Source organism: Corvus hawaiiensis, chromosome 3 (genome assembly GCF_020740725.1).
Source record: "Corvus hawaiiensis isolate bCorHaw1 chromosome 3, bCorHaw1.pri.cur, whole genome shotgun sequence".
NCBI classification, from domain to species: domain Eukaryota; kingdom Metazoa; phylum Chordata; class Aves; order Passeriformes; family Corvidae; genus Corvus; species Corvus hawaiiensis.
In genome coordinates, this window is record NC_063215.1 from 42,463,272 (window position 1) to 42,484,059 (window position 20,788).

Consider the following 20,788-nt stretch of genomic DNA (forward strand, 5'->3'; position numbering starts at 1 on the left):
ACATGAAGCTAAACATCAATGGAGAATGTGTTAAAAAAAAGTTGTAATAGGGTTGGTTTTCCTCTGTACAACATTGGACTTAGGCAAAACACTCTTCCTAATACCTTGGTATGGAGCAGTAAGAAGTGATTTGAACCAATTGGGGGCTGAGTGTGGAACTTACCCACAGCTCAATCTCTTTGAGATAAAGGAAAATTTATATAACTTAGGAAAAAACAGAGGGAGAAGAAAAAAGGAAAGAAACCCCAGACATTTCTTCTACCTAAGATCTTAAGTTATATATTTCACCACTATTTTATCAACTTAAAGGCATTCAGTGCTTAACACACACAAAAAAAGAAAACTATCCCATGTCTCAAAGAGCCTGTGTGCTGTATAGCCTGCCAACACCACAACAAGGTGTGTGCCACACTGGCAGCATCCCAACTCGACCCCGCTGCTAACGGGCAAGACCACGAGATTCAAGTTTCTGCTCCCACAGCTTTCATTCGCTGGAGTAGCTCAGGCTTCATTCCCTGTTGCCGTGGGGATCCTGCAACACGCATATATCAAACCAGGAGTCCCGTGGAAAGGAAATATATATGGACAGACGGATTCTTGATAGCTGTTTCAGAGAGATGTTTATTTCTCCAGCCGCATGGCCGGGGCTCTGCCGAGGAACTGTTCCAGTCACGGACCAAGGGTCCTTCTGCCCGCGCAGGGAACACAAACCAACCAACGGGAACGAGGCTGAGCAGGTGCAGGGGAACCCCGTGTCTGTGCCCTCAGGGCCCCTCTCCCAGGGCTACACGGCAGGGGAGGGACCCCAACAATTCCCTGCAGGAAGACAGCACGGGATACACCCAACCACAATTAAGGAGCAGTATTCATGACCTCTAAAAGCAATCCTGTCTCACTTCACTGGGGAGGAAGCACTAGCCATGGGAGGTGAAGCAAAAGGTAAGTGCTTCTTCCCAGGAAAGCTTCAGAGATAAGGCCTCCAGAAAAACAAGAACCTGCAGCTGTCTAATCTTGATGTCTTTAGCGTGGTGAAATTCAAAGATCAAATAGTGTTCTGCTTTAGTTTTGGGGTGTTATTTAGCATGACATGAACTCCAGACTATTCGCCCACTTCAGCATTTCCAGCCACGTTAACTTCTTAACATTCACTCAGCTTTGCCAGTTTAATCTACAGCTGTTCCAGACTAATCTTATTCAAGTCGTATCTTTGAAGGTTATACACCAAATTTAATTGGAGACATGAAAGTGCTGGCATACCCATCCAGCTGTAGGTGTACGTTTACATCTCCCTGGGTGAGACAGACTGGGGGGAGGAGAAGCAGGATGCCTATGTGCCATTTCATGCAATTACAGAGAGCTGCAATGCAAAGGCAAACTGCACAAGGTACCTGGTAGGGTAAATCAGCCATCCTCAAGTACGTTTCCATTTTCAGGCAGAACGGGGATAAACTCGGAACGCCATTCCTAGGCCTTGAAAACTGATGCAGTATGATAGCATCTTTCGAATCAAGCTCTTCCTCTTTCCTGTCAAAAAAACCCCCAGAATTAAAAAAAAAAAAAAACAAACAACAAAAAAGAAAACAAACAAACGGACAGGTGCGTGTTACATCAGTACATTAAACAGACAAAGGAAAAACCCTCGCCCTGGCAACACACTCGTCAGCCTTTAAGGGGATTGCTGCAGGCTTTGGTTGCCACGGTCCGCAAGCAGCGAGAGGGCCCAGCCTGGGCCACCTGTGGGGGCGAGCGCAGGGCTCGCCGCGGAGCCGCCTCCTGCGCTGCTGCAAAGGGCGAATGGGGGAAAACGGGGAGGAACGGGAAAAAAGAAATAGGTAAATGGCAAAAACACGGTGAACGAGAGAACCCAACCCGCCGGACCTCGCCAGCCTGACCCCGCAGGTGAAAGCGGCTCCGAGCGCCGGCTCGGCCCGGCGGGGAGCACCCTTGGCTCGCAGCGCCGCAGCCCCCGCGCCGCTCCCGCCCGGCAGCCCCGCAGCCTCACCGGATGGCCAGCAGCTCGTGGAGCAGGTACGCGGCGGCGGCCAGCAGGGCTCCGCCCGTCAGGTACAGCGTCTTCTTCCACCAGGAGTCGGAGCCCAGCGCCGCCATGGTGCCGCCGCCGCCCGACAGCGGGAAGGCGATGATCTCGCCCCCATAGAAGGCGGGCGGCGGCTCCTCGGGCCCCGCGCACCAGCCCAGCGACAGGCTGCGGTTGCGGCTCAGGTCCGCCACGCAGGAGCGCGGCGCCGCCAGGCCCACCCCCCACAGCATCCTGCGCCCGGCACCCGCATCCCCCGCCGCGGAGCCGCCGAGCCCCGCTGTCCTGCCCTGCCCGGTCCTGCCGGACCCAGCCCGGCCCCGCGGCGGGGAAGGGCCGCGCCGCGCTGGGCGGCTCCGGCGGCTCCCTCGGCCGGCGCTGCGCGGCTGCGCGGCCGGGCTGGGAAGGGAGGGGATGGGGAGGAGAAGGAGGGGATGGGGTGGACCGGGCCGGGTGTGTCCTGTCCTGCCCTTGCGGAGTACCCCGGGCCTGGCAGTCGCTGTCCAAAATTGAGGTCGAGGAGCCGCTGTGCCACGCTCGGGGGGTTGCCTGTGAGCCGGCCCTGTGAAAATGCCTCAGGTCCGAGCATCGCCGCGCTGCTCCTGGAGGAACAGAAGCCTCGGATTCACCCTGTATTTGGGACAAAAAAAACGCCCTCCCCGTGCCTGGCCGCAGCTGAGCATTGTCACACTGTGTCTGTCAACACCGCGGCAATTTTCTTTTTATTATTCTGGTGCTCGATGAGGTGACTGAGAAAAACACCTCTGTGAGCAGAAATGGAAGCAAAATGGCTTCAAAGCAAACCCCTTGGCCCACAAGGTCATGAGATTTTATTGGCACTGGGGGTCCCGGCATTCCCTTGCCTCCGGGCTCCCTGCTGCAGTAGGATCTTTGCGTACCCCGTGATGGCATGAGCAGGACTTCCCCTATGTTCTGCCAAATATCCTCGGCTCTGCATATCACACCAAACCCAAAAGAGCGTCCTTTGTTTTTTGAGTAATATCACTACCTAAACAGTCCTTTGTCAAATGCTGTGGTGTGTACATAGCTGCTCCAAAATGCTCCCACAAGTTGGATATTTTATTATGCCATCAGGTGCAAGAGAAGTGACCTTATCATTAATACAAATGGACCAACTTTCAGTGTCCAGGAGGGATGGATAGAGTCTGTGGCTAGGGCTTTGTAGATGCTTTACGTCGGGATGTGGGACAAAGGAGGCGAATGAGGAAAAGGAGGTCCCTGAGCAAACTCATGAAGTTCAGATCCATATAGTGACTTCTCCAAGTGCCAATGGTGGCCAGTTTTGTGTTTAATTTTGCTGTGCAACATCAGTGAGAGCAATATGAAGTTGTGTCAGGAGATGTTTAGGTTGGATATTAGAAAAAGGTTCTCCACCCAGAGGGTGTTTGAGCACTGGAACAGGCTCCCCAGGGAAGTGGTCACAGCACCAAGCCTTGCAGATTCCGTGTTCTCAGGTGTGATTCTTGACATTGTCCTGTGCAGGGCCGGGAGTTGGACTTCTGTGACCCTTGTGGTTCCTTCCAACTCAGGACATTCTATGATTCTGTGATTCTGTGAACTGCCTCCTGCCTGCACTCACCAGGGAAGGCTGGTTGTGCTCTGACACTTTCCTGCAGTAGCTCCTTGCAGCATTTTGTTTTATTGCTCACTTTTAACTTGTTGTTCACACATATTCAGTAGCCACAGGCTGCCATGCAAGTATGTTTGATACTGTGCTGACATTCTGCTCTCAGGAGTCAATGGAATCAGAGAGGTCCCAGTAAATCTCATTCCAAATACATCTTGTACCCTCCAAAACATGCTGCACTTCTTTGCACTCATCCTTAGCAAGGTGCTGGCTGAACAGCTTCTGCATAGCTTTTGAGCCATCCCACATGACAGGTGATGCACAGGTAATGAAAGAAGAGTGGAAAGTGAAAGCAGCAGCCTTTTCATGCCACAGCTGATCATTTGCAGCATACAGTTTTGTTAAATTCTTAAAACCGGGCAATGAAGAGACAAAGAAGAAAAGTGCTTTTTCTCTGTTACAGCACCTGAAATCTCAGGCTGAAGATTTGTTTCAAGTGGCAGATGGCCTAATAAATCTGGACTGTCACAGCCTGGTAGCTGGTCTCAGCTTTTGTTCCTGCATGGGAATTGCTTGCTGTGTTACTGATAAGAGGGATCCAGTTACAGATGGGATCTAAGTTTCTGTGAAGGCAGGGAGAGGTCCTGGGCATCCACATCCCAGCTGCTGGCACTGCTTGACTTTCAGAGACAAATGAGCTATCCTAAAATCTGTGTTTTAATCAATGGCCAGCACAAGTAGGGAAGACCTGTGGGGGAGAGGAGAGAGGGAAGGCCGGAGTAAATCTTTCACCTCCCAGTGCAGACCCAGAAAAGTTAAGTAAAACAGGATGCATTACTGCAGTTTCTGCTCTGAAAATCAATGCTGTGTTTTGGTAGCCTAGCTCGTACCTGGTTGCCCCAGGATTGTTAGAGCAGGACTTCAGTCAGGCATTTAACATTTACTCAGTAAGGGTACTTCTACCCTACTTTTGGCAAAGGACTTTATGCTGTGTTAATCCTGTTCTGAATATGGTGTTGCCCAGAAGCTGTGAGGGTCCAAAACACAGTGATGCCTCCTAAAACTGTGTGGGAAGCCTCAGCAACAGAGCACATGTGCCTCATGGTATTTCAGATACAGATCTGCATAGACACCCCAGCAGCTTTGCTGTCCTGCTTATAAACGGGATTTTTGGAGGTTGGTTGTGACCTGCATGGTGCTGACCAGATCTGGCCATTTAAAATTGACCATTGCAGGTCCCAATGTCACACCCCGTTTGCCAGAGTTTAACAGCAAATAAAGAACATGGCTAAAACACAAGTACCCTCATACCTGTCCCACACTAGGTTGTCTCGCTAGTGGTGCTCTGACAGCTTCTCTTCCTTCAGGTTTCAAAGTTTTCTGCCAGCAGGTATTGAATCCATTTGGCCTGGCAGCCTGGTAGTCAAGTTTATCAGCAGGCAAGACAGCAAAAAGTATGTCCTTAGCCTGCCTTTTCCCTGGCTGTGGAAGAAAGCAGTGTCCATTCCTTCAGGCACTGCTGCCTGTGGCCAGTGACTTGTATTAGACAGGATTATTAGCTGGTAGCAGTGCCCAGGAACCCAAGTATTACTTTCTGCTCCTGTGCTTTGCAGGTGCCACAGTCTGGGTGGTTCCTGAGATAAGGTCTGATATTCCCAAATTTTCCTCAAAGAGATTCACAAGTGATGCCCACTGCATTGGCAGCTGTCTTGCTCAGGGAGGGTGGGAATCCATCTCTGCATGTTTGCTAAATTACCACCATTCACTTTTTTGAGTGGGGAAAATGAGAGCTAAGGGTGATACACTCACAGCCTGTCTGGCTGCAAACACACACCGAGTGCAGCACAGACTGGAACAGTCATCCCTCAGATACATCACACAGAGCAAAACAAGATCTAATACATGGAAGTACACTTCTATTTGTAGTCTGTTCTAGTGCAGCTGTCTAAAGGAAGACAGAGTAACAGAATAAGTAGATTTTTCTAGTTAGCATAAATCTAAGCTTAATTTGTTATATAGCAAGTCAGATTTTTCTTCCGAAGTCTGCAGTTTGATTTGGGGGCAGGAAGGCACTTACAAAGTTGCTAGATTCTGTACATTGGCATAAAGACTCTTGATCTTCATTACTTTTTTTTTTTCCTGTAATGTCCTTGAGTTCATTGCACATCTTTAAAAAAGCCTGAGGTTACCATGGCAGGCTGCCCACAGAGGTGGCATCAGGTGTGGAAACCACAGTCTGAACCCAGTGGTTGTGATGGGACTCTACAGAGTGCCAGTGCACAAGCTGTCCCATCTGTGTTTTAGCCAACAACTAAGTAAGCTTTTTAAAAATCAGAGCTCATGCTCTGAGCTCATGCTTACCACAGGTTTAACTTTCATGTGCTGCTGCCAGCTGGGTTTGAACAGCAGATTCACTTGCCAGATCTCCGCTGGGGCTTCAAGAAACAGGGCCACCCATTTTCCACTCGCTTCCCGCACTGGTATCATCCGTGGCTCCTACTCGCTGCCTCTCTCTCTTCCAAGTGCTCCAAGGTTGTGCAGCATGGAGCTTTGAACAGCTCCATGAATCAGTATAGGTTGGTTTTACAGGTTGTTCTGCCTGAGGCGAAAGCACCTTGCTGTGCCCTTGAACAGGGACTGGCTGTCCCCAGCCCAGGCAGGGCTCTGACTTTTGTATTGCCGGGGTTCATCCAGTGGTATGGAAATGCTTTCCTTCTCTTTGAAGTACCCAAACTTACTGAGCCCTTCGCTGCAGATGACATAATTTAATGGATTTTGTGGTGAGGGCTCAGTTTATGAGAGGGTGAAAAAAGGCTTTTTCCTCACCAGCAAGCTTCCAGGATCCTTCTGCAACAATTGCTGACTGCTGCCAGGATCGGTTTTGTTGTAATATTAATGATCTCTCAGGGCAGCTTGAGTTTCATAAACACATCTTTTTAATTATTCAGATAAAAATAGCCACGGTATAGATGCAAAACAGTAATTCAGTTTGGATTTAGAAAAGGAGCTAATGATAACTTACTTAGTTAATGACCTACAAAGGTACAAATGCAGAACATCCAGAATCTAAACTACTTCTGTGCTATATGGAAGTGTGTGTATGTAAGTACACATTAAGTGCAATTCCAGCAGTTCTCCAGAGTTTGCTTTGCACTTGCTAGTAAACAAAGCCACTTTCTAAGGCAACACATACCCTGAGACTGCTCTGAATGATGTAACTCAAGTTCCTCGCTTTCACGGGAAAAAAACCCCAAGGCTTTACATGAAACCTCCTGCTTTCTGCAGGTGGAAGTACTCAGGCTGGTAGCTGAGTATAGCTGACAGCTACAGACCTACAGTCTCACAATTCTTTAGTTGTTTTTAATTTTATTACTCTCTTTTACAAGCTTTTTGGACAACTGACAACCCTCACAATGTCATGGGGGCAGTTACATGATTTATAGTCAGATCTCTCATATAAAACTTTCTCAATAGCAGAATAGTGGTGGGAACCTGCTACAGATTGCTTGCCATAGCCTGGTGCAGTAGTTCCCAGTCTTTGCCCATTTATAAGTGCTCTCTGATTTACAGCATCCTCAGAAGAAGTAAGATTTGCAGTACATACTGCTGTGACCTGGTTGGAATCTCAGTTCATATTTAACTAATAATAGAGATGTATGAAGTTTTTGCAGATTTCCTTACACAGATTTCCTTTCCTTACTATATTTACTCTTTTCAAGAGATCTGTATGGTCTTCAGGTTTTACCCTGCTAAGTAAGAAGTGTTGGTTTTTTGTGGGAAAATGAGTTGTTTTAATGCATCTGCCTTAGATTTGCTTGCAACTAGCCTAAGGTGGTAATAGAGGTAAAAGCACTGGCTGCTGCAGACACTGCAAAACGGAACAAAGTACATTAGGGAAAACAAACTCTGCCAACCCAGAGCAATAGGGCCACAAAATGGGAAGAGGAGATCATTCCAGCATGACACATTTGTCTGCAAATAAACTCTCAGCTGAAGGCAGTGGGAGGGGAATGAGAAGGGACAGGATCAGAGAGGAGGAGAGACTCTTCCAGAGGCCATATTCCTGAGGCCAAGGCTGTGTTTTCATCTCCCAAGAGCTCTGGAAATAAAGATGGATGGGAGAGACAGCGACAGAGCCAATGGCCTGCAATCTGCATCCTCCAAGAAGGTGAACTGTTGAGCACTGTAGAAGATAGGATTTTGGTTCATTATTAATTTGGTTCTGGAAAAAAATGCTTGTTAAGTAATCCTGTAGACAGAAGTTTTTTTCTTATCCACAGGTAAGATTCAATAAGGGAGAGATGCTGCACAACCCACACAGGAATGCTGTCCTACCTAGACAGGCCAGGTAAAGTTTCTTTCATTGCCTGCCATGAAGTTTTTCAGCCTGTGTAGCTTCCTCCCTTTGTTATCCTTTCAAGGGACATCATCTTATCTGACAACACCTTCAGAAACTTTGGTGTCTTCATCTGGGGCCTCACGCTTCCTCTGGAGAAGGCAAAACCAAGGTTTCTCCAGAGTATTTTGTCTTCAGCCATAGCAGTGTGAACCAAATCCCATCCCACACACACACATTTCTTCTTAGTGAACACCTTTTGTTGGCAGCTTTGGCAGGACTTTTCTTACTATGGTGTACTGAGAAATGCTGTTCTGGTGATTCTAAATTCAAGGGGTCATTTTTCCTGGCTGCAGAACAGAGGCCTCTGGACAAGTCCACGATCAGAGAACCACCTCAGTATTCCAAAGCTTTGTGCTTTTGAGAAGTTAGATGGTCTCGTTGTTAGGACTGGGAGGGCTGAGGAGGAGGGTAATGAACACGTACCTCTCTTTGACATTGAAAGGAAAGCCGGTAGTGCTTTGTTTAGAAAGAACAACATAGGGCTTTACTGGTTTTTAACATCCCCGAGTGTGGGAGAGACTCAATGCTCAGTGTTCCTGCAGCAGTGGCAGGCACTCGGTGGCTGTGGACGTGCTCATCCAGGTCAGGACCTCCTCAGTTACAGCTGGGGACAAAGGCAGGGAGCACCCCGAAGGGATTCCCCCAGGGGTAGCCAGTTCCTCTCAGTTTTGTAAAGCATAACTTAGGGTGGATCAAGGGAGGCTAGGCACTGAGCTGACACTTCTGCAACAGCTGAAAGGCAAAGCTGGAAATTAAATCCCATGTTTCAGTCCTGGGGCTATGCTTCATCAGAGGGCATTCAAGGTAAATCTACTAATTTACATTTGAGTTGGATACATCCTTCTGAGGCATCCTTTATTGTACGTTTTGTTTTATATGTCTGCAGATTGTATGTGCATATTCTAACTCGGGAAAATAAACACCCTATCATTTTCTCTATGTTCTACTATTGTAAAGTTTTATAATACAACTACCATACAAGGCAATGTTAGCAATTCAATCTCTGAATTATTTTGGGATTGTTTTTTGGTTTTGTTTGTTTAGGGTTTCTTTAACATACCTCATGAGAGTTTCAGATTTATTAATGGAACACTAATGATTTTCACAATCCTTTTAAGAAGAAAAAAGTATTATGTCTTTTTAGAACAAGTGAATATTGATCATATTGCTGGAGTGACTCCATGGGGGAATACAAGCACAATAAAATGGAGATCAAATTATATATCCTGAATTCCTAATGCACTGAGAGGTGGCTGTGCAATTAATGCTTGTGTAAGTCAAGACAGGTCAGGTGATTTTACAGTCTAAGTGAAATCCCAGCCATTCTAGCTAGATTATAACATGACATATTATATTGCTTCAGTGGAACCTTAAAAATAAGGTTACTGTCAGCACAAACTTTAAGTGATTAGAATTTTGTCCTGTAACCTGGAGAACACCATGAATGAGAGATCTGTCCGCAGCTCATGATTAGTAAGTCACGGACCTCAGCAAGGGTGTAGGCATTTGGAATGAGGCACTGGAGGTTAATGTGCAAAAGCAAGTGGGAGACTGTGAACACCTGAACTGTTATGCTTCGGTCTGACACAGAGCCACTCTCCCAACCATCAGTAGTTCCTCTTCAAAGGCACACTAGAACCAGACTGCCCTCTATACCTCTGCTTCACATTTCTTCTCTCCATCAGAATCATACTTACCTTCCAGGCATCACTCATACTCCTATTTCTGGCTGTTCAATCCTCTCCCCCATTCCAGGTACTCCTGGGCACCTCTCAAACCCCTGCAAATACAGTATCAGCACTCACATAATAATTCATGTTCTGTCTCACTTTTTCTCCTCCAGTCTGCTTCATCAGGCTGGCTCATTACAGACACTGAGTCTTCTGACTTCTGAACTTCTAGACTGCATGGGATTATTCCTTTCAAGCCTTTATTAAAAGTGCATGAAAAATAAGTTTGTTTGTTGCTTTTTTTTAAATTAAAGCTGAGATTTCAACACAGTGAAAAACTTCAGAAGCCCTTTTCAGAAAAACTTCCAAGAAGATATTCATTATTCTTATCTCAACTCACAGCCACTGCACATTTCCTTTCCCACTCCTTTCTCTTTTTTTCCATTCCTGAGGAACCTGACACAGGGTTTTAGTGGAAATGTAATGAAAGAAACTGTCAAGTCCTGCAAAAATGGCTATAAAATGTCACTGGACCACAAAGGAAAAATGGGCAATAAGATAGCATAATGGGAGCCATGGAAACTTCAAGTTGTATTGTTATTTTAAAAGGAGATTAAATGCAGATCTCCTCCGAGGCTCTCATACTACTCCAGTTGGGATTGAGCACAATAAATGTTTCAATTATTATCTGAATGTGCTGTTCTACAAGACAGGCTGAGCCAACCTAAAAGCTTACTGCCCCTCAAGGAGCTGTTGTGTCCCACCTTCTCCCTGTCCATTTACTCCCAGTGCTCACCTCCCAAATGGCACTAGTCCTCCACAGTGGGAAAATTCAGCTCCCTGAACAGCGCAACCACCAGCAGCATCCCATGGAAACATTATAAGGAAAGGAAAGAAAGCAAAAAACATATTTACGCCTCGGACAAGAATCAATCTCAGCAAAGAGCTGGAACTGGGACCATGTGGAGCAATGTGGGAGAGATGAAACAACACAACAAGCCAAACCACAGCTGAGTAGCTGAGACCACCCAGAACACCATTGTTTTCTCTGCTGGATTTTTTTTTTTTTTTTTGCAGGATCAGCTCCTTACTCTGATTTGGTTTTTTGCAGAAATAAATGGCTGGTAACAGGAGAGTCAAGGGTATGCAACTAAAAGAAAGCACAGAGGCTGAAAAAGACCCCGAATACAGTTTTTTCCCTATCTCAAGGCAAGAATCACCTCGTCTCACTCCTAGTCCTGGGAGCATGGCTGCTGCTATAACATTGCTTTTTTCACCTCCTACCACCACTGTGCCTGTAAGTATTGAAGCTATGGCTCCATAAACATGAACAAGTTGCAAAATGAAAGACAAAAGATGTGCTAATTTATTTGATTTAAATTCTTTCCATTTCAATAGCATCTATGAAATTTCTGCAGCAGCTGGGCTAAGCAAAGTGTGAAAACTTCATTGATTTTCTGTGTACAGATTTTAAGATAAGTTTCTGGAGCACAAGTGCATAGTACATATTCACTGCATAGTACTGAATTTGATTACACTGTGCCAGTTGCACGTGTATGAAAAAGGTAGGGATATGAAAAAATAAAACCAGTTCACAAGGTGTAGGATATTTTTGTACTGTTTGTTATCTCACTAAAATTCTTTCTACCCTTTCTAGCATTTCTAGCTTAAAACAAGGTTGTTTTAAGCTGAGGGGTAAAATATAGCCAGAACAGTTAGGATACTAGGCAGGAGAAGAAAACTGAGGGGTAAGGACTGGGGATGGAGCATATCAGAACATCTGCCAATATACTATAGGTACAAGGACCTGTTCAAGCAGTCCCCACTCCTTTGTCCACATTGCTCACAAAACTCTCCTGGATTGACAGGGCTCCAATACACATGTAGGAGCAGAAGAGTAGGTGCTTGTGGTAAGGTTTTTGTCAAAACCAGAGGTTTTGGTTTTTTGAGTTTTTTCTGGATAACCAGGTCCACGTGCTTGTCATTTAAATGCCAGCCATTGTTCATTAGGTACAGAATCCCTCTTGTGAGCCTGGACAGAGAACCCAGGCAGCATCAAAGGCTTTTTGTGCTATGTGCAATAGAAATAACAGTGAAAAAAAACCCAAAACAAAACACCCTTTCCCTAGGTGGTTCACAGTTTAATGAAAAACTACAAGGAAGTAACAAGTAATTGACTTAAGAATTGGATTAGATCCTTGTGTGTCCCTTTCAGCTCAGAATATTCTGTGATTCTATGAAGTAAATGAGGAAAAATGTAAAGGATGAGAAAGCCAGGATAACAGCTAGTCAGTCGCATAAACAGCTGGACTAAGGGCTCTTAAAGAAAACAAAAATCAGCTCTTTCTATTCCAGTTTTATAACATTATTTTTATTTCACTTGACAAGACTCAAAACTAATCAGTGGAGGGGAGACCACCTCTTGGGGGATGTTTCTAGTGGGCTACCTGAGGAATCTGTCCAGGTCTCAGTGCTTTTCAGAGCTGCTGGCAAAATTTGAAACGAGTCATACAGTTGTAGTAACTTTGATTGACATTGGTAATTTGGTTAGGGGAACTCACTGGAGCCATATGGTTTAACATGCCTGAACGCACTGTTAGGAGCAAAGACCACCTAGCTACCAACCAGCTTAGCAAAGGTTAGCTCCTCTGACTCCACTTTTTCTGCCAGTGTCACTCCTCTCCTAAACACTGTGCACCACACATGCATGGTATGCATGACCAATGGAGCAGAGATTCCCTTGCAGAACAAAGTCAGGCAGACAGGGAATGTCTCCTAATGCATTAGTGATATGTTGCAGCCATTTCCACTGTCGTGCTCCAGAAACAGTGTTTACCACACAACTTCAGTGAACTCAGAAACTCACATGTAGCGGTAATACCTGTAGAGATAATCTCAGACCACCATTCTAAGAGAAAATTAAGGGGTGACAATTCAAAACTGCAGCTGACAGAGGTACTTAAGCATAAAAATGAGTATGTTAAGACATCACTGGTGAGGTTCCAAGGTTAAACCACTTCAACTGATGAACCTTCAGAACAATTTATGTACTGGTATAGTGGCTTCTCCATCACTGAACTCCTAACACGATGATGAATCTTCTTCTTGAATCCAAGCTATAGCCCAAAGAAATATTATGAAGCAGAGCTTATTGTGATGGAAGCAATCACACCAGATACTACTTCTTGATCTTTAACAGCTATGAATTACTATTATTTCCATTATAAATCAGCTGTATTCTTCTGGGCATCATCAGGTCCATCATGAAACTTGGATCTGAAGGCAACATGCAGATACAGCATGCAAATGTGTAAAACCAGAATGCAAATGTGTAAAAAGCTAATTTAGCCCACCACACCTCTACAGTAGGAGAAATGCACGAGCAACCTAAACAGGGAGAAAAATAAGGGGGGGAAGAAAAGAAATAAAAAGTTTCATTTTCATCCCTGCAACCAAAAACAAGACACCTTTCCAGCTGTATACAAGCTGAAAGAAAAAGGAGAAAGATGGAAATAGATGCAGTCATAGACACACCAACGACACTTTATTTAGAAAGTTCTGTTTCATTGTAAATGACTTTTCCTTACCCAGGCTCTAGAGCATTAAGACTAAATAGGTATGGCACTTCAGTTCTAGGACAGACTGCTAATATGTCATTTTTCTAGCATAAAGGTCTGGTTGCTTAGTAAAATTTTACCTGCAGCTTCTCTCTATTTGGGCAGAGGAGGAAAGTTAAAATAATAGGCACAGATACACGTATCTTTAGGGTGAAGGGGCTTTGACAGCTGAGGCACTCTGGTCTCAGAGACTCTTTTTCCACTGCACAATTACCTCATGTCAACTGCAGAAACAGCAGGACTCAACAGTAAAGGTTTGCTATTTTGTTGCCCCTCCTCAGGGAGAAAGGTGTATTACAGAAATAAGTGCTCGTAGCTCTTAAGTGTTTCATATATCTTAACAGACTTGAGTATCTGGAATACTTAAGGCATTTTATTTATTGTACAGCACTGTGGTTTTTAACTCATTCTACGCCATTATTCAATGGAGATCTGAGTCCCAGCAGGACTGAAAATGGCACCGCATAATAGAGCTTCCTCCAAGCTACCAACAGAATAATCTGCATTTCCCTTTCCAACAATTTGAAACTTTCTCATTAAAATACTTATTCTTTAAAAGCTTTGCTCATTTCAATCTTAACATACTCCTGAGATAGTAGGCACTTGTTTTCTTTGCGACTGCCCTAGATATTTGGCCAAAAATAGCGCAAGTATTATTGATGCAAACAGGAAGCTTGTTGTGAGTGAAGGTTTTATTGTGTCCATCTGAGTAAAAGCTCATTTTCTGTTCTAGTGACAGTCCATCACCACACATGTCAGACAGTGCCATCTGGGACAGTGCCAGCTGTGCCAGCTGTGGCTGAGCGCTGTTGAATGTCTGTCTCTGGCGGGGCGTCTGTCGTGTGTGACCGTGCCCGAGCCCCAGACTTCACTGCGTGCAGTGCATAGTTCAGGCTCGTGCTCTCCATCCAGCCCCAGGAGCCCGAGAGCGGATTATACAACATCCCATTCACGGTCCTGACTGAAAAGCCATCTAGGAAAGAAAGAAGTCATATAAACCAACAGATGTTCTTAAATATTGTAAGTCACTGCAACATGAAGCTCTTTAGAACAGCAAGTCTGAAACACATTTCTTCCTCCAGGCTGGGGAGGAAGCTGGCCTTTGTCAGACACCCCCACATGCAGTGACACTGGCATCGCTGGTGACAGCAGGTCCTGCTCCTGGCAGCGGCTGCAACAGCTCTGTGCCAGGCTAGGCACCACCAGCAGCTACAGGGCTGTATTGGAAACCCCAGCCTCACACCTCCTCATCTGGGTGACTGGTAACGTTTTCTGTAGGTGGAGACATGCTTCAGATTGACATCACACACTCCAAAATCAAAATCTGAGCACATCTTTTCAAGGATTCTGCAGATTCCCTTTAGGAATGGAAAAACGTAAGAAAAAGGCACATGAATGCCATCAAGGACTCAGTGCAAATAGTTATTTATCACTCCCGGCTGAGCAGCACTCAGTTCACTGCATGGATCTCCTGTGTCCCAGCAGGATACAGGATGGAAGGCAGAAAACAAACACCCTATCAAAACAAATCACTCCACTGCACCTGCTTCTCCTTTCAAAGGAAGAACTGAAAGAACCACCAGTATTAGTCATATTCCTTATGGCATCACTGTAAAATGCCAGGAAAAGACCTTGCCAAGAGAATAGCTCCACTCATACTTCAGCTTCTTTGCAGTGAACTAGAGCAAAGTGAAATATTTGGTGAGAGGGTTTTAGAACATCTGCAGCAAAGCAGGGCAATGGGCAGAAGTCTTCCCAGCTCAGTGCCTTGTCTATTTTAAAAGCAATCAGATGAGGGTAACTTAATTAGAAATAATTAAAATCAGTATCACAGAGTTTCTCAAGAAGTGACTAATGAATTTGTGGTAGGTTTCATCTTCACATTTTGAAAGAAATCTTTTAGTAACATAACATGAATAGAGAACATGGAGCAGCAAACCAAAAATAAAAACGCCTCCTCCCAAAGGAAAGGCGACAAACAATGCAGTGGCAGCAGCGCAGCCCCAGAGTGCCAACACAGTTATTTCCTCAAACCTGACCTAGAGCACATGAACCACTTCAGAGCATACATTCTGCCACCAGAACACAATGGAAAATGTTGGAACTTTTAATTTAGGCTATTAAACAGAGGGCAGCTGCAACAGTGATTTTGTTCAAGTAATCACTGCATTCTTAGGATTCCACTTAATTTATTTTGTGCAAATTCCAGTAAGCAGCAGTGTCTTTAAACCAGGAATGATACTCTTAGTATACGACTGTTAACTCAAGCAGGAAAAGCTGTGTATTGTTGCTAGCACTCACCTCACCTAACTTATCCCTTTGCCCTTTGCACAGGATATCTCTGCATTCCCACCATCTGGCCTGAAACTTACTTGATTCCAGGAGGCGCTCCAGCTCTTCAGGGGAAACAAACTTCTCCCACTCATGTGTTCCTTCTGGTACAATCCCCATTATTTTTTCTGCAACCACAATTCCCAGGACGTAGGACAATTGTGTTTTATTGACTGTCGTAATGAATAAAGAACCTTCTGGCTAATTAAAAGATTAAAATGTTCAATTAGAATAGTATTTTTAGTATTTTTTAAAATTTGTAAATTTAATCACATTGAGACAGATAATTTGTCTACATCAATGTCTACACAATGCAAGAGTAAGAAGTCACTCCATCCCAGGATAGATATTTATGTGTCTAACATTTTAATACAAGAAAGAATATAATGTTCTAACAGTATGACTCAGGAATCTTCAAAGAATCAACACAATCAAGTCTTGGGTGGCCTAAAAACTATTCCCTAGCCCAAAGAACACCTAGAAAAGTCACTTATGATATTTCCTGCCCAGGAAATGGAAAAATAAAAGGTATTAAAGCATATTCAAATCCATTGTAAAAAAAAAAAAATACAAAAACAACAAAAACCCAATGAAGCAAAAAATCAAAACAAAACCACAAACCGCTTTTTTAATTGAAACCAAAGTAAAATGTGAAATGCTTCCTTAATTTTTGAGACTGCTGAATGCCATGCCATGCTTGTTTTAATAATTACATGGGCAAAGAAATAAAGCCAGAAACAAATTCTAATTAGTCCTTAAAGGACTGTTCGTTAGAAATAAGGGATAATTTTTTTGTCCCCAGCAGGCTAAAAATTAGTAGTGCATTCCATTGAAATAATTTATATTTCTTCTGATGACCAGAAAGATAAAGAGATTAAAGAAAAGCTACCACTTGTGTGCTGAGCCTACCATCCTTCTTTGCAAATGAACTAATATCAAGATGAATAACCAGCTGATTATTTCCAAAGCCTAACTAGACACCTTTAAAAGCAAGCCAGGACCTTATCTGATGTGATGCTAGCACTGGAATAAAATCTTGTGTCAGAAACATCATTACAGAGTTCCCATGGAGTCTGAGCCACAGCTGTCCATCAACAGCAGTACTGCCACATTTTCTCTCACCTGAGTGAAACCAGATGCAACCAGATTTCTTAAGGTCCTGATGCAATGCAACCCTGCAATGCTAGGCAATGCCCTAACACTTTTCTGAGGCTGAGTTGGGGAAATAAATTTCCCGTAACTTTAGTTAATGAAGTTGGGAAGATGTATTTGCATCATGGTGAAGAATGGAAGGCACTTCTAGAACATGCTTCTGACTTAGTGGAGAAATGCGTGCAAATGTGTTTTCACACTCCTTTTAAAAAGCCACAATAATAAAAGAGAATAAATATTCCCAATAATGAAAGCAAAAACTCTCTTACCTTTAACACCTGAGAGCAACACTTGATAAACATTTCAAGGTCAGCCACATGCTCCACTACTTCAGAAGCTACAATTACATCAAAGGTTTCCATAGACTCTTCCACAATCTCCTCCAGTGAACTGGACTTGTACTGTATTCTCTTGGCCAGGACCGGATCAAATGACTTGTGCCGATCTGCTGTGCTAATGTTGTCCTCCACAGGATCAATTCCAGTAACTGAAGCTCCCAGTCTACCTAAAGGCTAATAAAAAGGAGTGTAATTTATTCTCTGCATGAAAACAATTTACTTAAAGGTTTCTGAAACTGCAATGTACATACAAGATGAAGAGAGCATCCATCAGAGAATATGACAAACAACAGTAAATGATGAGAAGTGATCCAGCAGTTTTATGTTAAATGTTTATTAAAGCAAAAACAGCCTTAGATTTGGAGAGGTGGTGTTAATTTTCTTAGAAAATTATATACTGGACTATACGCACATCTAAATTGTCTTTTAGAATAATTTGTTCTGAATCCATTTTCTTACACCAAATAAAGATTTCTTCCACTACTACTCTCTGATAGAGGAAAAACAAAGGGGGAAAATCAACACAGTAATTAAAGGAGGGGAAAACAATGCCGTATTTAATTACTGTCATTACTTTCTTCAACATCCAACTGTAATGGTAAATCCTCATGTCTTTTTAATGGTAATTCAATATATGATTATCTCTGGGACTTTCTTGCTGCTGAGAACTAAACACTGATGTTTACTAGGATAGCATCAGCCTTGGCTGTCACTCAGGTTTCTCCAGTGTCTTCTTACTCCAAGGTTAACACCTTAGTCATCACCTCTTTTGAAACTGAAACAGGCTGCAGAACATGACCACATGTATGATATTCCAACCTGAAATTCACCGGTTGTTCAGCCTGGGAAGGTGATGCAGCACACCAGTTTTGCCAGCATTGTTGGAGAGACCCCTCTCACAAGACTACAAGATTTTGCTCAAAAGAGAGGAAAAAAAAAAAGAAAGAAAACATGGGAGAGATGCAGGTCCCTTTGTAACACCTCACTTCCGATGCTGATGAAGTTCCCAGATTAAGTCAGCCAGAGCTGTAACCCTAAATTCACAAACCATCCCTAGTCTATTGATGGGACACAGCACTGTTCAGGGCCTGTGTGCACAGTGTTCCACCATGAACAGTAACTTCTCAATCCCAAGTTTGTGCAGACTTCTCTGGAAGCCCTTGTAGCACACGGATTTCTACTGACAGGGATTTCTACTGACTTGTAGCACAGGGATTTCTACAGAAGATGTATGTCTTGGGTGCTTCTTGACGTTATTCCATGCATTTCCCATGAGATCAAATCAAAGGTGAAAATCCCCACCCCCATATAAAAAACTGAAGATAAGCAATTCAGAGAAATGAATGTGTAAGAACAAGTTTATAACAGAAATTACTTCTTTGGTAATGAGGACGTCACAATTCCAAGTATTCTTGCCCAGACTCATAAAGTAAAAAAATAAAAATAAAAAAGGAAAACTCAAGGACTTTTTCATCATTCTTCCCCTCTCCTTTTCTTTACAGTGCTTGAAATCTTATTTTCCTGATGAACCTCAGAATTTTAGAATTTCTCATTACCAATTCCCTCATTCTCTGTAAACCACCACCACTATGTTAACCAAATACTCTGTGGGCTTTGTAAGAGTGCACTGCACTCTACTCAGTAACTAATATATCATAGAAGAGAAAAGGTCCTCCTTGGAGGATTAGAAATTAAGCAGTGTCATTAGTACAACAATTCAAATACCTTGCATGCTTTTTAACAAGAAAATGCAGAGCACATTGTTTCTTACCTCACTCAGCAGTCCTCCACCACAGCCCACATCAAGAATCTTGATTCCAGAAAGTGGATTTCCCGGATGATAATTACTACTCATGCTCAACAGAGTATCTCTGAAAGAAAAGGGATGTGATTAAGGTCAAACCCACAAGGTGCTTTAGTAGATGCAATATGTAGTTATCTTAAGTAATGGTAATTGGTTTTCTTTTACAATATTTTCTGAGGTTATGCAGAAATAGTACATATAAAAAAAAGTATGTCTTCAAAACTATACCTAATAAATGGCACTCTAATATCATTCATAGAATGAAGGGCTGCATATTCTCCTTCTTCATCCCACCACTTATGCGCAAGGAGCTGGAATTTTTTCATTTCCTTTGAATCCACTGATGAGTGTGAAGTGCTGAAAGGTCTCTTCACAATGAGCCTAAATAATGAAAGCTGAATGTCATTAAACCAATACTAATATTTCATGTCAGATGAAATATGGGAAAAACAAATACTGCATTGGAAAATGCAAAAAGGCAAAACTCTTGTTTCTTTAGAGACTGGAGTTACACTTGTTTAGTAGCATACAGATACTACACTGGGTGGGTAACGTATCTTCCCAAACAGATGGCTGCATGCCTGTAATTTTTAAGTTGGTAATTAGTAAAATGAGAATAGGCCACATCAAACATTCAAACGCGTGAGATATAAAAACAGCTCCATGTGACACTGTTGTGAAGTCAAATAAAATTGTTACAGAAAAGGATAGTCCTTATCACGCAGGGTTATTTTAGATACAATACTTACATGTTGCTTTTCATTCCAGTCAGAGAGACAGGCAAGGTACTACTGGATTTCAGTTGTATTTTCCTGTTGTAATCCTGAAGGATACCTCTCAGACCTGTCTGCAAAGACAGATCAGCATGGTCATCTGCATAAATAAAAGACAACCGAATGGAAAACATCAGCTTTACAAGAACTCAGAGGCAAACCACGTAGTTGCAAGAGTGCTTCTCCAGCAGAACACTAACCATGCAAATCTTTGCAAATTTGCTCACTATTGTACTTAGGGAGTTGGGAATTAAATAAAAAATGTGTGCTAGTTCACCACCCCTGTACTCCCCAAATTATGTACAATGCCATTTTTCACTAACTGAATGGAAAGGAACTTTTTATGCAACTGTTTCCGTTAATTTCCCCAAAATGTTTACTCTGACCGTAAGCTGTAGCAACACCGGGTTTATTATGTGCTGTAATGAGAAATACAGACCTGCACACTCATTTTGCATTGTACGAACTGGTAAGGAAACCTAAGCAAAAAACCCTCACGGACAGTGCACAGACAGGGCAGGGACACTATCCTGCAATTGTTCTCCACTCCTGCTTAGCCGACGCAGGGCTCTCCCTAGCACAGCGAACACTCGCTCACATCCAGCTGCTGCCTGGTTACCAACAGCCCCCGAATCCCAGCAATGCCTCACTGTACTCAGAGAAAACCATTCCCTGAAGATGACTTTAGGCCGCAGTGAGCGATGGAGCTATCTAGACACCTCTGGACTACAAAGGAGGCGGCAGAGGAACACCACCTTCCCAACGGGCCGGCGCTGGGCTGGCGCTGAGTAGGCCGGGGCTGCCGTGGGACGCGGCCAGGAGCTGCCAGACACACGGCTGCCGGGGGCCGCCGCCGGCGGGAGGTTTACCGGGCCCGGCTGTGAGGGAGCCGGCGAAGCGAAGCCCCGTTACGCCGCCCCTGCCGCCGCCCGCGCCGGGGCCCTCCCGCGCCCGCCCAGCGCCCGCTCACCGCCCGCAGCCCCCGGCAGCGCGGCCGCCGCCCGCCGGCGCCGCAGGGCGCGGGTGAGGGCTCGGGCTGCGCCGCCGCCCCACATGGCCATGGCCGCGGCCGCCGCCA

The 20,788-nt window shown here is 44.2% G+C and overlaps 2 protein-coding genes and 1 long non-coding RNA gene across 8 annotated transcripts in view; 1 reads left to right on the plus strand and 2 right to left on the minus strand.

Moving 5' to 3' along the window:
- FAXC (failed axon connections homolog, metaxin like GST domain containing) overlaps positions 1-2,386 on the minus strand; it is a 28,743-nt gene extending 26,357 nt beyond the window's left edge. Inside the window, exons 1-2 of the mRNA XM_048296194.1 lie at positions 2,003-2,386; positions 1,389-1,524 (exon numbers count right to left, since the gene is read on the minus strand). Of these exons, the coding sequence (XP_048152151.1) occupies positions 1,389-1,524; positions 2,003-2,271 (405 nt within the window). The 5' untranslated portion in view covers positions 2,272-2,386. The remainder of the gene's footprint in view (positions 1-1,388; positions 1,525-2,002) is intronic.
- A 4,834-nt stretch (positions 2,387-7,220) lies between these two features.
- LOC125322470 lies at positions 7,221-15,735 on the plus strand. Its single transcript, XR_007202015.1, has 3 exons — positions 7,221-7,974; positions 10,807-10,992; positions 15,647-15,735. It is a non-coding gene; the product is annotated as an uncharacterized LOC125322470 (long non-coding RNA).
- COQ3 (coenzyme Q3, methyltransferase) lies at positions 13,221-20,788 on the minus strand. Of its 6 annotated transcripts, none has more exons than XM_048296188.1 (7): positions 20,681-20,788; positions 19,687-19,810; positions 19,166-19,318; positions 18,905-19,004; positions 17,065-17,307; positions 15,685-15,844; positions 13,221-14,285 (listed from the first exon to the last, which is right to left on the minus strand). In XM_048296188.1, exons 1-7 carry the CDS (start codon positions 20,769-20,771, stop codon positions 14,068-14,070), a joined length of 1,089 nt encoding a protein of 362 aa, XP_048152145.1. In that variant the 5' UTR covers positions 20,772-20,788; the 3' UTR covers positions 13,221-14,067. The 6 variants fall into 6 exon arrangements, with proteins under 6 accessions (XP_048152145.1, XP_048152149.1, XP_048152147.1 ...); XM_048296192.1 differs by having other exon boundaries at positions 19,687-19,784; positions 20,681-20,745; XM_048296190.1 differs by lacking the exon at positions 20,681-20,788 and adding an exon at positions 20,466-20,657.